The sequence below is a fragment of the Lissotriton vulgaris genome, chromosome 2_1 (genome assembly GCF_964263255.1).
Source record: "Lissotriton vulgaris chromosome 2_1, aLisVul1.2, whole genome shotgun sequence".
Lineage (NCBI taxonomy): Eukaryota > Metazoa > Chordata > Amphibia > Caudata > Salamandridae > Lissotriton > Lissotriton vulgaris.
This window is the reverse complement of record NC_141687.1, coordinates 210711755-210728302: the sequence shown is the minus strand read 5'-3', so window position 1 is coordinate 210728302 and position 16548 is coordinate 210711755. Positions and strand designations below refer to the sequence as shown.

Sequence of the window (16548 nt, the reverse complement as noted above, 5' to 3'; positions counted from 1 at the left end):
TCACTTGAATGAGGAGCCGACTGTACCCGCCGGTACTCCCCAAACTGCTGAGCACTCTGCAGATGTTCAGATGACCAATCCGGCTGATAATGTTGAAGATGCGTTGGGGCCAGCAAGGTCGCGCCAGACCTCCATTTGCTGACCGCGCCGGGATCCCTCGACGGTACGGATTGTGCGGCGCTAGGCTTCCCACCCTCCCTTCACCTCGGCGCCAAGGAGCCGCACTTCGCCCTACCGAGTCAGCTCCTCCAGGGCGACCTTGAACCTGCGAAGAAAAAGGCTGGACTGATGTGCCGGGACCCCTGCTACCAAGAAGCTCAATATGCTGACTCCTGCCTGACACTTTATCACCAGACCAAAAACCCTTTCCTTGCAAGTCCTTCTGAGAACCTGAAACAGTCGTCTTAAAAGACACACTACAAGGAGGGGGGAGGGCTCAACCAACTCCTCACCATTGCTCCAGTCTAACATTGCATGTACCATAGCCAACGCCGGACCAGCAGCCTGACCCTCCCCAACCTCAACACCTGTCAGATTCACTTCCAGTTCTCCCAAACTTTTATGGAAACTACCAACTTGCAAAGCTGGAAAACCCAATTTCCCTTGAGGGCCACCCTGAGGACCAATTGTAGCAGTCTCCCTACGAGACACAGCCTCACGAATCCCTTCTGACCATGAAGGGAATACATCCAACCCCTCCCAAGACCTAGCAGGCACCCCCTGAGTCATCAAACCCCCTTTAGAAGAGGAAACCAAAAAATCCCTAACAGCATCGCCCTGTACTACCCCACTAGGTGTCACAGAATGAGAAGAATGGGGCAAAAACACAGCTCCACGATAATGAACATCCAAAGAGGATCCCCCACCCCCCAACCTGAGCCCACTCACCCTCACCCACAGAACCACTGTGCACCGACACCAAATCGCCGCCATGCGAGCTAAGAGGGGAGAATAAAAGCGGGCTACAAGCAAAAGGAACCTCCCGACCAGCAGCTTCCCCCACCTCCTGTAACTGCAAAGAAGAACTGGCGCCTACAGAGAACAAATGAGGGGGGGAACCGGTGCGAGCAAACCAGCCCCCTCCCCCTCCTCCCTCAACAAAACATCACCGGAAGCAAACACCGGCCTGTCACCTGCCAAAAATACAGCCTCAGAACAGGAAGGGGCCTGCGAGCGCAACACGCGCTCTGCCTCTACACCCTCCCCCACACGCGACTCACCCGAAACCAGCGCAGAGGCCGAAGCGGAGCGCTTCTTGCCGCCGCGCTTGCCTTCACGCTCAGTCCGCAGTGCGGGGCCGAAACAGCATGCGCAGCAGGCAACGGAACCGGTAAAGACACCGCAGGTTCCACAACGAACTCCTCCACAGCCACCGACTCCCTCACATCCACCTCAGCAAACGTAACGTCTCGCGCACCCTCGCCAGCCTCCAGCCACCATGCTTTTGCACCCGGGCCGCTTTACGAACTCGTGAGCAGCCCCCCTCACTTACCAGGTCTGCACGAGGACGCTTCGGCGTCACACGCTGCTACAACCGCCGCCACTCCTGCTGAGGCCTGGCGCTGAGGACGCGACGGGCCCGCAACATCACCTAAAACAAGGTCCAACCTACCTGCTTCACTAAGAAGCCTTATTGCCTCTAAAACTCTGTAATCCTCAGCTGCCATAACTACAACTAATCACCACAACACTAGGAAAAAATTCACACTAGAAAACCTCCCGGCCACCAGGTCACCAAACCTAAAATGGTGGCCGGGAGGAGGAGCCCGAGGCATTTATGCCTGGGCTATAATTCGGCTGTTAAAACCCACCCAACACAGCCCTCCCAAACCGCCCAGGGGGGGACCTCCCTGCGGTCGTCGGCCCTCCCCAATCCCCCCTTGCCACTGCTGTAACTGTGTGATGGCCTCTACATGCACCTTTAGCTGGTTGCGATAAATTATCGCTTTTTCCCCACCAATATTCCCTGCCCTATCCTGACTGGATACTGAATGACCCAATGGAAGTGCGATATTCCAATCCGGGGCAGATGATTGGTTGGTACATGTCTCAGTTAGGAATATTAAATCTGGGGTAGAATCCTGCAGTAGGCATTCTAGCCGATGCTTGTGTTTGCTTAATGAGCGCATATTGAGCAGTAAGTAGTGCAGTGGCTGATCACACATCGTCCCCCCTTACAGTTCAGCTGGCTAGGATCAGCAATTGAGCTATCTGTGCTCATAGATACTGCCGGACTTTTGTTTCCCTCTTAATTGTGTCCCCCCCCTTCTATTAGTGTTCTCACAGCTAGGTAGGTAGGTAGGTGGGTGTTTGCTACCGTAGTCTCGCCAAACTCACAGCTGGCACACTTGAACTCTTCACCTTCCCCCCCCCCCTCATATTATAAAAGTCTGGAGAGGAACACTCACCTCAGCACCAGTAACTGACTTCTCATATAGGCCTGAGACCGAAAACGGGCAGGGTCCCTGGCGCTGGACACGCTCCGGGCGCAGACTGGCGGAGCGCCGGTGGCTCGCGCATCAGCGCGGTCTTTATAGCCCTGAGTGAAAGACTATACCGCTGACCCAGCAAACCAAGGCGGCCTGCTCTTACAGCCGGGGACCACAGGTCACTGATGCGGTGCAATTACGTATTGCAGTTTAAACAGAGGTGATGTGCAAATATACGTTTTTTTTAAAAAACAATTCCCGCATGTAAAAACAATGCTAAAATGCCATTGTATTGTATTGTAATTGTATTGTAATTGCATTTATATAGCGCTTACTACCCCTGACGAGGCGTCGAAGCGCTTTTTCGGCGGGTAGCACGCTACTCCGGGACCCACAGAGGATTAGTTTTGAATTAGTATAGTGAAACATGCAAGTACATTTTAAGTGGTGGATATGTTAGTCAGTTATTTGGATTTGGAATGATAGCAGAAGGATAGAGTAGGACAAAGGTTAGTATTTATTTATCGCTCGCTTGTTGACGCATGCTATTCAGGGAGCCTATAAAGGATTAGTGGTGAATTAATATGGTGAAATATGAGGTAATTTCAGTGGTGGATATTAGTGTGTTACTTGGCGTGAGAAGGATAGAGGATGGATAAAAGGGAAGAAAGATTTGCATTCATATAGCACTTGTTACCCCTGATGGGTGTTGAAGCGCTTTTTTGGCGAGTAGCACGCCACTCCGGAACCCATAAAGGATTAGTGTTGAAAATTAGTATAGTATGAATATGAAGTAATTTGAGTAGTAGATATGTTATTCAGTCATTTGGGTAGTATATTAGTATAGTTGAATATGGAACATGGAATTTGAGAAGTGAACATGTTAGTCTGTTAATTTTGATAGAAAAAAGGATAGTGGAGGGATAAAAGAGTGAAGGATTTTTTTTTAAGAGAAAAAGGGCAGCATTTCAGGCGCTAGTCCCGACCAGTCTCGAACAGGCCCAAACAGGCAACTACCCTTGTCCTCTACACCCTTAGCCTTGACGCCCGGGCTGAGACGCCCTAAGCCTGACCCTTTTTGTAGCCCTAATAATCAGGTGACCCCTTCAGCCAATGGGAATCCTAGCCCTAACACTATCCAATCACAACACTAGCCCTAACAGCTAATGGTACAAGTAGCCCTAGTCCCTACTTCCAATAGAAAGCCTAACCCTACTCTTAGTCCCACAACTGGTCCAAAAAACCAATCACACCAGCAGCACTAAATCGCTACTTCCAATTAAAGGTCTAACCGTAGCCCTAGTCCCACCCTACTCCCAACAACCAATAACATAGGAAGCCCTAGTCCCTACTTCCTATAGAAATCCGAACCCTAGCCCTAGTCCCAACCCTGCAATGATTGAATCACAGACCGAGAAACCAATCAGAACCCTCAAATACCCAGCTAATGAGGACATTAACCCTAACCCAATAGAAACACCAGATACAACCACCAATCAGTGTACACATGTGCCAACCATCAGCACACTATATAAGGTCCCAGCAACCTCAGACAAGGTTTGCTGGTCAGGGAGTTGGAAGCTGCTTGCTCCTGTTCAGAATCTCCTAGGAGACAGACAGGCTCAATCCACAACTTTGGACTTCAGCAGGTAAAGGCTTCACTAACTCGAAATCTAACAATACTGTTTGAATAAAGCTTTACTCCCCCTGCTGGCCAAAAAACGAAGTGCACAGGCCCCAGTAAATACAGTTTCAACAGCTCACAGAAGCACCCTCTGATGTAGAAAATCCCTGTTGCTGGGGGAGGGGGCAGGGGGGATGGCCTCACTGGCTTGTGAACACAAAATGGTGGCTGGGGCTGCACTGTTTCAGCACACAGGCCTAAGCACAGAGCAAAGGAGAGATTTGGAGGGAAAACAGATTTGTCACCAAGGAATGAGAGGGACAAACTACAGAAATTGGACTGCAAATCCCACAATTCAACACACTAGATGAAGGCAATCATGGGCAGGGAAAACCACACATTTAAAACACAACACAGGTGATAAAATATGCAATTACAGGCAGGCTAAAACTACAATTTTTAACTGTAACAACCACAGGCATAGACAGTAAACACAGAAAGGGAAAATCGTTTTTTAAATAACTTTTTGTCTTGGGAAGAGACAGCACTAGTCTGTCTCCTTACCACTTCCCGGACTCTGCTCAAAGCAATCTGGGGCACATGTGGGCTGCAACTCACAAGATGGAGGAGACTGATTTGGGGTTCACCCAGCAAGGCCTTCAGGGGCCTAGGCAGGTGTGAGAGGAGGGCTCAGGCTTGCCTGGTAGCTGAATAGCCAATGGTCTGCTGGCCTGGGGGCGGGATCTGGGCAGCTACTTGCTCCTGTTCAGAATCTCCTAGGAGACAGACAGGCTCAATCCACAACTTTGGACTTCAGCAGGTAAAGGCTTCACTAACTCGAAATCTAACAATACTGTTTGAATAAAGCTTTACTCCCCCTGCTGGCCAAAAAACGAAGTGCACACCTCCTAGCCCATGCTGCACGCATGGTCTTTATAGCCCTGAGGGAAAGACTATACCCCTGACCCAGAATATCAAGGCGGCCCTGCTCTTACAGACGTGGACCGCGGGTCATTGATGCGGTGCAATTACGTATTGCAGTTTAAACAGAGGTCACAATTAAGATGATATGGAAATATAAGTTTTTATTAAAAACACAATTCCAGCATGTAAAAACGTTTTCTATGGTTACTAACTCCTAATTATAAATGCACAATGGCCAAATAAATTATGAAAACCACTCAAATTATGCTTAGGACTCGCTCCTCGAGGACCTTGAATGGGATGCTCTGTTTCTAACAGAGACTTGGCTTCGGGAGGACAATATGACGGCTATTGCATTAGCTGTTCCTAAGGGGTACAAAATGTGCTTTGCTAATCGAGGTGAGGGCAAGAGAGGGGGTGGTGTAGCGGTGATAGTTAAGGTAGCTTTCACGCTTACCTCATCAACCGCTTTCCTGATAGCAGGAGCGGAAGGAATACATTTTGGCATCCAGTTGGGTCCCCAGGTCACACTGGCTGGGCTACTAGTTTATCGCCCCCCGGGAGGCTCCACTGCCAGCTTGGATTTATTACTGGACACGGTTGTGCAGAGCTCACTCTTACACCCCCACTTCCTTTTACTAGGGGACTTTAATGTTCATGTGGATAGGGATAGCGGCTCCCTAGCGGAAACATTACTGTCCACACTGCTGACTGCTAATCTGACGCTATGTAACGAGGGCCCCACACATAGAGCAGGCCACACGCTAGATTTAATCATTAGCAATGGGGATACTGTAAAAGCAAAATCAGCTATACCACTGACTTGGTCAGATCATTTTCTTGTTCCTTTTTCGGTGGAAATAGACACGCCCAGACCGGTCAGGAGCAAATGAACTTCTACTAAAAGGCATTGGAATAAGTTAATTCCTGCGGCCATGGGCCCAGTACTGGACCTGAATAAACCTGTGTTAACTACTGCTAGTAATACTAACGCGCAATTATTCAACAACTGGATCAAGAGCATGGTGTACTCAGTAGCTCCCGCCAAACGCGCAACCTCACATAGGGAGTCTCCATCGGCCCCCTGGTTTTCGAGCGATCTCAGAGCCGAAAAGAAGGCTTGCAAAAAACTAGAGAGGTCATGGAGAGTAAGTTATGGAGACGTAGAAAGGGATGTATATAAGGTTGCATTAAAAAATGTGCAGAAGGCAGTGAGAAAGGCCAAGAAAGCCTTCTTTGCGACCACTATTCGAGAAGCAGAGCACTCAAGCAAGGAAGTCTTTAAAGTGGTGCAGTCGTTTTTTAAACCCACCTGTATAGAAAGAGAGGTTCCTCCATCCCTGTCACTGTGTACCAGCATCTCGGAGTATTTTGAGTGCAAGATACAAAAAGTGTATGACTCCTTTGGCCCGGAGGTCAGGACGGAGAAATCAGACATAATAGTAAAAACAGGGCCACTGGTAGTACTTGAGCAGTTCCATCTGATAGACTTGGATTCAGTCATTAAGGAGCTTCAAAAATGTAAATCGGGTTCTCCTGATGATCCCTGCCCGCCAAAACTCTGGAAATAAATTACCGAATTCGTCGCTCCCACCCTTCAGTCCATTTGGAATGGGTCCATCACCTCAGGACTATTCCCAGATGTATGGAAGCACGCCACTCTCCTTCCACTGAAAAAAAAAGCAAATGGAGACCCGCTGGATTTGAGCAACCTGCGGCCAATCTCTCTCCTGGCGGCCCCGGGTAAAATGTTTGAGAAGTTAATACAGCGTCAGCTGAATAATTTCATAGAGGACAATGACGTCCTACATGAGACTCAATCAGGCTTTAGACCGGGCTTCAGCACGGAGACTGCACTAATTGAAGTAGCGGAATCTGTGAGGTGGTCGATGGATGCCGGGGAATCAGTGATGCTGGTTCTCCTGGATCTGTTGGCCGCCTTTGATACGGTGGATCATGCTAGGCTCATACAACGGCTGGCGTAGATAGGGCTAAAAGATCAAGCATTGAGCTGGGTTCAGTCATACCTGTCATTGAGAACACAGAAGGTGGCATTGGATCAGATTGCCTCAAAACCCTCCAAGATAAAATGCTGTGTTCCCCAGGGGTCGGCACTAAGCCCGCTATTATTTAATGTTTACTTGGCTCCTCTGTTTACACTTATTTCAAACTGGGGGATCAAAGCAATCTTGTATGCTGATGACACCCAGCTGGTGTTCCCATACTCGGAGGTGTCGGAGGAGGCTTTTGCAACTTTCAAGGGGTGCCTCCGAGATGTGGCCAGATGGATGAACGCCAACAAACTTAAATTGAATGCTGAGAAGACTGAGGTTATCTTCTTTGGCAAAGGGTTGCCCCCCCCCCTGCAGAACTTTGGTGGCCGGTGGAAATGGGTACGCTTCCGTCGCCAAGCCAGAGCGCAAAAAATCTGGGAGTCCGCTGGGATAGCAGCCTCTCCTTCGCCTCCCATATTCGGCAAGTCGCTGGATGTTGCTTAACTAAGCTGAGGAACCTGCGTAAGATCTTGAGACTTCTGCCAGTAGAGTGTCGTAAAACTGTAGTCCACGCCACAGTAACATCAAGGCTGGACTACGCAAACGGACTCTATCTGGGCCTCCCCCGTTATTTAATCCAGCGCCTTCAGACGGTGCAGAATGCGGCTGCAAGACTGCTAAGGTGCATTCCTTTTAAACACCCAGTCTCTCTGCATCTTCGGGCTCTGCACTGGCTCCCAGTGGCCAGTCGGATCAAGTTTAAAACCCTGACGCTGGCCTTTAGGTCCCTGTGGGGCACCTGCCCTAACTATCTGAAAGTTAGACTCCCCAGGTATCATCAATCAAGGACACTCCGCTCCAACGGGCGGGTGAAGATCGTGGTCCCTCGAGTGCGAAGGGCACGGATTGGGGGAACAACCTTCTCGGCCAATGTGGCGGGGTTATGGAACTCTCTCCCCCCTGCTCTACAACAGGCCCCTTCCGAAACCTGTTTTAAACGATTGTTAAAAACCTGGCTTTTCACTTCACAATGCTACGTCTCGCCACACAACTCTTTGCCTTTCTGTTCTCTTAGCGCCGGGACACCTCCTTGTGAGGTAGCTGTTCGTGCTCTACAAAACTCATTATTATTATTATAAGCCATAACTGGAACATTTAGTCACGCTAACCATAACTCGCTCATCAAATGTAATGCTCATGACCTCAGCTGTATGTATTTATTAAATTATGTTATATAGATTTTTAAAGCACAACTACGCCTGAGGGATATCAAAGGCCTGGAGCAGTTGTGAAGGTCGTCGGCATTGTGTTTGTTATGTAGTTATTGGTGTATAATTATTGTGCGGTTATAAGGATTGTGTTTGGGTGTGTGAGTTGGTTATACGTAGTAGGAGTTGGCTGTTGAGCCTGCTAGGCCTTCGCCCAACCTGTGGCATTGGCCAACCCAGCTTATAGCCAGGCCATGCGCTCTGGATATGGCCTTTGGCGGTACGCTGTAGGGATTAGTTGCATGGATTGATCTTTGACGATCATGTAAGGATTTGTACATTCTTGCAAAACTCTGGTAATCCACACCTTATTTGGGGAATTTCAGGACTCTTCTGTGTTCACTGAACTACAGCCAACCTTTAATGGTGGTTTTTCAGTGACTATAGATAGCTACACAACAAAACAAAATAACTTGCATGCAAAGTTGTGATGTTATGGTACACGCCATGTAGTGACTTCTGAAGTCGTGGCCACAGTGTAATGACTGTTGGTGTACTTACATTTGATGTAGTTACATAAACCTTCCTTTGAATTATTAAGACACGTTTTTCCGTTTGTTTTCTTCCTTAGCTCATATTGATTCCACTCCTTAGGCGAAGGAGCCTAACTAACAAATGATAAAAGGTTAAAAGATGTATCCCAATGATTGTAGTCAGTCCAGCCTATGGAAATTCTTCAACCTAACCGTGCAGGTCAGCGCAGATAAGAACATAATATCAGTCAGTCAAGAAAACTTTATTATCGGCCTTACGGCCATAAAAGCAATACAAAAACTTCAAAAAGAAACCAAATTCTAAAATTTCCATGACCAACAAGGATAAAAAGCAACATTAAGTGCTAAAGATATCACAATTACATCTCAAGCAGATTCATTATAAAGTTATAAAAACATCAACCAACCAACATAATATCACTAGATGGGCGAGTGCCTGAAAAAGTGACACGCCATTGTTTAGTGACCACTAATATATATCAATTTGAACTTTGTAATCATGCCAATCGGGACATTTTCGTGTCATCCTATATTATTATTTGCAGAGCGTATGACAAAAATATGTAGTCTTTCTGGAACCTGTAGGAAGCCTAGTTCACAAAGGACCTCCTCGCTCGTGTCGGAGGCCCAGCAGTGTGCTTGACTCCTGGCGGGACCTCTCAAATGAGATACTGCAGTTCAGCCCCAAGTGCAGGCCTAGGGCCTCATTAGGATGGCGGTGAATCTGCATCCTCCGGCCCGGAGGATGCGGATTCACCGCCGCGGCCACAGGAAACACCCACCGCCAGATTAGGATGGCAGTGGGATGGTCGTGGGGACAGCGGCGGACGGCAGGTCCGTCCGCCGCTGATCCGCGGGTTGTTGGGCGCTATTTGGTGACTGTGTCTGCAAGACACCGTCAGTCAAATTAGGATGTGTGTTGGAACAACATGCTTTTCCGCGGCGGCTTTTCCGCCGTGGAAAAGCATGTGGAACTTTGCTTCTGGGGGCCCCTTGCGGACCCCAAGGTTGAAGTGGGGGTGCACATGGGGGTACCTATGGTATCCCCCAGCATTTACATGCACAAAGGGGCAGGCACCGCGCGGTGCCTGCCGCTTTGTGCATGTAAATGTAAAACATGCAATTTTAACCTTGCGGCGGGTGCTGCTTCAAGCAGCACCCGCCGCAAGGTTAAAGATACAGGATGTGACCGCCAGGGTGGCGGTCACATCCTAATTGCACCGGAGGGACCGCCGCTGCCCCTGCGGACGGTCCCTCCACCTCTGGGATGGCGGACGGATGCAGGTCGGTCCGCCATCCTAATGAGCCCCCGAGTGTGGAGGCCCTTTGTGAAGCGGGCCCTTTGACTTCATGGTGTTGTCACCAGATTTGGCATTTACAGCCTCTGCTTCCAGTCCTTCTATAGAATGCAGCTTCTGGTGAAACCTACATTCAGGGTCCCCTCCGAAAAGTCTTACAAGACTGATGGAGGAAGAGGAGCCAATATTTTCATTGCAAATGTTAACCAACATACCTTAACTCTCCGGTTGATTATCAGTTTCCTGGGCTGTATGTATCGGCAACTAGTATTCTGAATTGGTAATTACAAGGAAAAGTAGCTACAATACAGCCGTACATTAAGGAATCCGTTAGATTGGCCTGAAATCGACAGAAGGCCAAAACAAGGAACGATTATTGCCCTCTGAGTAACAATGTGTATTAGCTATACCTACCTAAAGCTCATTCATATCAAATTGCTTAATAATCTTCATCCCTGTAGTGTGGCAAAAGAAACTGCCACGTTCCATGAGGTCGTGCACCTTTTATTCTGGTCCTGTTTAGGTAGACTGTTGCCAGTCGATGTATAGCAGTTTTTTTCACTAAATGTTGGAATGGGTTCAGAAAGTATTACATTTGAGTTTTCCTTTTAAAAATATTTTATAATACCAGACATGTTTTTTTCATGTTTCCGGTATATGGAACAGCATCCCAGGCGACATAAGAACTGCGCCAGCTCCCTATTAATCCCAAAGGAGCTGAAAACTAATCACTTCAGAGAACACTAATAGCAATGCTCACAGATGAATATTCCACCTCTTTGTAAGTGATTGTCAATTCTCGTGTAAGTGTTTACTTTTGTTGCATACCAGTTTTGGTACTGGCCTTATTTATCATGCTGACTATGTAACACATTTATGACATAACTTTTCTTTTACATTGTAACTGTTTTTTAAGGATCTATTTTCACCTTATTGAATATGGTATTAACAGAACGGAAAATGTATTATGTCAATCTGATGCTATTTCACACCTAGATGTGACACACCATTAATAATAAATGGATGTGTAGTTCTGCAAAAACGCGCGTGCCTTATGCCATGTCTTGTTGCCTTGAAGGTGGAGCACTGGCTCATGCCTTCTTTCCACGCCGAGGAGAAGCACACTTCGATAACGACGAGCGCTGGGCCCTTAACAGCAAGGGCCGGAACCTCTTTATTGTGATGGTGCATGAAATCGGACACACACTGGGTCTGGAGCACTCGCCTGTGAAGAGCGCCCTGATGTCCCCATACTACAAGAAACTGGGAAAGAACTTTGTGCTGAGCTTTGATGACATCATAGCCATACAGAACCTGTACGGTGAGTTTCTACAGAGCAAGTATTTAATGAGTTAAATGTATGTGTGTGGGGGGGAGGGGTCCTGCATTGTATGCTGTCATGGGTCTGTGGGTCCCATTACGTGTTGGGTTAGAGCAGAACACGTGGGTGGTGTTCAGCATCACCCAGTCACAAGAGGCCCTGTGTTTCTACAGCGGCTTCAAGCTGCTTGAAATTCCGGCTAGTGAAATCCTGCGTTCAGACAAAGCCCATCCATCCCTGGACGTTGTCCAGCCCTCTCCTAGGGCGCCGATAGTGCCTACAATGTCCCCTCTGCCAGCCCACAGCGTCTAGTGCCCACTTCCTGCCTCCCACCCCGCACAGGTCATTCCGTTCTGCAGATTTGTCATCAGAATAAAGGCGCCACCTGCAGATGTGGCCCAGGAAATCCGGCTCCGCTAGTTATTACCCATTCTAGGAACGAGAAGAACTACGAATAACCCGATATAGGTGTTGGAATACCGACCAGAATAATTATTTCCGGCCTCACGGTATCCCTGTGGTGTGGGGTCAGTCCCACTCGTCATTCGGGGCTGTCATTGTGGAAAGTTTCTGGGTTTGTACACACTATTAAGAAAGTTATTTCATGTTAAAGCTAATTAATTGTCATGCAAAAATGTGAATACACTAATTTGATTTGGCTGCTAGTATCTATACTTCTATAATTAGCATCAGTTCTGTTTAGACTTTTTATTAAATCAACTTCAATTCTTAAATGTTCAATGTCCGAGAGAAACGAAAAACATATGTTGCCTAGCAATAAATAGTCATGTAACCAAATGCAAAGCACTATCCTCGATGTTTAATTAATGATGCTGCTAGACTATAAAAATTTGAAATGAAAGTTTTCCTTTGAGTCTCTGTCACCCAAGATCAAGTGTCCGACTACTGTGATACAGAGGCTGCATTTGACCCTTGCTCCAAGGTCATATTTGGTATTTCTATAGGCAAAGTAAGAGGCCTTAGGGGGAAGTTTAATTTTGGGCAGTTACCATTATGGTTGGTGATATGTATATATGGAGAAGCAACATTTCCTTCTCAAGTGCCTTTTGATTCAGGATCTAATTTTTGGTATTTCCAAAGTATTCTCGCCTCCTCCATTGCGGAAACCTCTTGCTTGTTTGCAAACATTGTATATATTAAAGAAGTCTGAGCGGGCAGATTCCTTCATCTCATTTACCTCTATTTTCTTCCACATTGGTGACAAGCATGTCAATATTGAAAGACTCAATTTTAGATTGTGCTCAAAGAACCCAGGCCTGAAAAGAAAGTCACGATTCCTGATCTGTGCTCTAGCTTTCCTGCTGTAACCAGTATCAGAAAGAATGGTTATTAAATGGTTTCATGCAGATATTTTTCTAACTGATGATATGTGAATACTTTCCCAGAAGGGTTAATCTGAAAAATATCAATACTCACAGTTACAATTAGGACAAGATCACGTATGGCATACATTTGCTATTTCTGGCAGTCAGAGAATTCCAGCTTGGGCGCTGGACACTGATATCTTTGAATCATGCGTTAGTATATGAATTTGAATGATTATTTGGGGTGGATGACTGCCTAATTCAGGGAATATTCACACCTCTCCAAGATACTAACGTACCTTTAGCTCAACCTTTTGTAGCTATGGCACAGAGCAGACGGACTTAATTTAGGGCAACATGTAAATGTCAAGTATTTATGCAATACTGAAACGTAACAAAGTGACAATCCAAACAATTAAAATCCCAAACGGAATTTGAAAAATTAAGTCCAATTTAATGCACACAATGCCAAAAAAATGACAAAATCCAACTAAGCGACACAAAGATGTGAACTTTTAAAGTTTTAAGTAAAAGTAAAAAAACACCAAGAAGCACAGATCAGCAAAGACAATCAGTGGTCCCTTTAGACCAGGACAAAGGAGCAATTTGAGGCCGACTGCGATGTATTGCGTGTCAGAAACACCAGCCAAGTTTCTCCTGTAAATCATGAGATTTATGTTGTATAGTGTTACAGAGGAGAGATCATGTTTTATCTTGATTGCTCTTTTCCTACATTGTTGAGCAGACAGAACTCTCAAGGATTACTGTATTACTACCATTTACTGTGAGTTCTTTTAACAGAAAACCGTGTTTCCATTAAATTGCTCTGTGGTGTCTAGCATCTTCTGCATTGGTTTTACTACATTTTTAGAGTTTGATGCATAATGCTTTTTTGAAACATTGATCTTAGAAAATAGCTTTTAGAGCGAGATATCAAAATAGGTATTCAGGCAAAACATTAAAGGGCAGCATTAAAAGATGGTGTATTAGGATAGGATGTTTTTTCCAAGGTGCGGTGTGCCGGGCATATCGCATGGTCCCATGGCACTGGTACTTGTCCTTTGGTACCAAAAAGACGAGAGAAGAATAAGCTCCATCGACCAATCAGTTGGCCCTGAATTTAAATTTTCAGTACCTCAGAACTCTCGCTCGATCAACTGCCTAGATATACCTATTTTTTACCCCCTCTATGACAACCTCCAGCATTTCATTAAATGCCAATTTCTTGAAACCAGATGACCAGATTTACACAAAAACCATATGTTCCAAGCAAAGTTCTGCCTTTTTTTCCCCAAATTTGCTGTAATTCTTTTCAGCCACTTTGTCTGTATCGACAGAATTTTCCCATGGAAGTTGACATAGGAAATGTACTTTTTGGGACTCCTACTTTTTCTTGGCTCCCATTTAACAGATCACTCAGAAACTTTCCAGGTAAAAGCTGAGATGGCTAAACTTTCTTTTTCCTCAAAGTTTTGTTCAGATTTGTCAAACTGCAACAAACTTATTAGCACTCTACGTCTGGAAATTTTCAAATAAGTATAACTACATGGAGGTGTCCGCTACTGTGTAATATGGTCCACAACTATCTACAAGCTGCTTAGACAAAGAGGCCAGGAATCTGAGAGATTGTATTTTAATCTTAATTCATTTATTAAGTTTTACATGACATGCAGAAGACTTGTTTTGGCTGAAAACACAACCTTGTTCACCTTGGTTGTCATTAATTTGCAATCACAAATACAAATATTGACTTGTCGTCATGTGACCCAAAATGTCCAATATACCCATTCACATCCAATGTTGAAAGGTGGAAGCTATTTTGTGAGAGCAACTATATCATATGTAATACTGAGTTATATATTCTCTCAGTGAAGACCTAATATATCTTATTTTGGCAGATATGAATCGCATCCATTATATGTGACACATAATTTATCAAATGTAAATGATCTGATAAAGACTTCTAGCTACAGATTCCTTACCTTAGAATTTCCCTACGTCTCAGACTAGATCTGGAAGATTTTTCATGAGCAGCACCACTGCGCACACCTGGGTTGCGCCTATATAGGTACTGCGATGTCCCACTGGCCCCGACAACACGTGGAGCCGATCAATAACAGCATGCGAGGGGTACTGCTCACTAAATCTGCTGGAACCAGTCTGACAATGGGGGAAATTCAAAGGTAAGGGATATGTGGTTAGATATAGTCTGTACCAGATAAGGTGTTACCAAAGGTATGAAAGTTGTTCTTAATCATGAAAGCTACTCCATTATATAATTATCACAAATTCAAATTATATTCGTATTTCCAAAAACAACATTCTGCTGTTGTGAGCATATAAGTTATTAGAAAATGTAGGCACCATTCCAATATGTCATAAAAATTCCTATTGTCTAGTATCTTTATCAACAAAACATCATGCAGTACCAAACATTATTTAAATACACAAAATTGTATAGTTGGGTTTCTGTTGTCAAACAAAATGACATCCTTATCAAACATTTCACACAAATGTCACTCTTCCTTCATTATTTGAATAATCCAGTCTATAGCTCTGAAAATGAAAAAATAAACGGAGAATAAAAAGACACAAGGAAAAGGTATCTATCTTGGTCAATACAAAAACAGACAGTTACTTCAGAAACCTAAAAAAAACATACTTGAAATAATCATACAGCTCATTCTCATAAAAATATATGAAGTTCCTCATCCTCCTTTAATCTCTTTGGGTCTTTAGTATCAAGTTCCACACTATATCTTGAGTCAAGACACCTCAACATGCATTCCCAGTTGCCCCCGTGTTCACTGAACAGCACCATTTCGATGGCAGAATATTTCAGTTAATCTAATTTTCCCATGTGTTTATCTACAAGATCTTTGGGTAAAAATATAACATGTATGTTTCGGTAATCACTCTCTAATATTGTCGAATTCATTTGTGTATAGGTAATTTAGTGCTGCCTATATACATGTTTGGCAATGAAAATTTGTAAACCTATACTGCATAATACGTTTTGCAGGTCAGAATTTTATTAATATGTATTTCTCTACCTGTAAAGGAGTTCATGTAGTATACAGGGGAAGGTTACCCCAAAACTGCCTTTTAGGAAGCAAAAATCCCAATAGCAACTGTTAGAAATGAGTGTCTGTACTTGGCAATGTGTTGCACCATTGTCCTAATAGGTACACTTCTTCCTAGTCAGGGTAAGGGGGATACAGTTCTAAAATAACACCTGCTCACCCCCTTGGTAGCTTGGCATGAGCAGACAGGCTTATCTCAGATGCAGTGTGTGAAGCATTTGTGCAGGCATTCAGTAACACAGTGAAAACACTACAAAGGTACACCACACCAGTTTAGAAAACTTTATCTAAACCAACAAGACCAAAATCAACAAAACTCCAATATACAATACTTACAAAAATAGTTACTGTGCAAAATAACCTTTAAATTGCAGGAATAACGTGAAAGCACAGTTCCTCTGACTCGCTAGCTCAGTTTGGGGCTATTGCGATACTGAACACGAGAGAGTTTAACATTTCCAGCCAACCGTGTTGGTACGGGTTAGTCAAAGCGTCGACCGACTCGGAGACAGTACCTTTCTTGTTGCAGCCGACAAGATGGTATGAGCCGGTCACGGGCAACCATCACGGTTGCGATGTGAGATGGAAGCGTTGCAGCGTACTGTGTCCTCATGGCTCAGTGCTGGCAGCAACTTGTTGACTGATTTGGTGAGATGTGCTCAATGCGGTGCTGGCAGGTCACAATGCGGCGATGGAGCCAGGAGCTGTTAGGGAGCGACCGAGTCAGGGACGTCTGTGCAGCATGTAGCGGTGCGAAGTGCAGTGCGCACAGGACGCGGTGCAAGCAG

At 45.4% G+C, this 16548-nt stretch overlaps 1 protein-coding gene across 2 annotated transcripts in view; it reads left to right on the top strand.

Annotated features, from left to right (window-relative positions):
• MMP28 (matrix metallopeptidase 28) overlaps positions 1-16548 on the top strand; it is a 565317-nt gene that overhangs the window by 347708 nt on the left and 201061 nt on the right. For both annotated transcript variants that reach the window (XM_086954754.1, XM_086954755.1), the window contains one exon: positions 11110-11352. In XM_086954754.1, coding sequence (XP_086810880.1) covers positions 11110-11352 — 243 coding nt within the window. The remainder of the gene's footprint in view (positions 1-11109; positions 11353-16548) is intronic.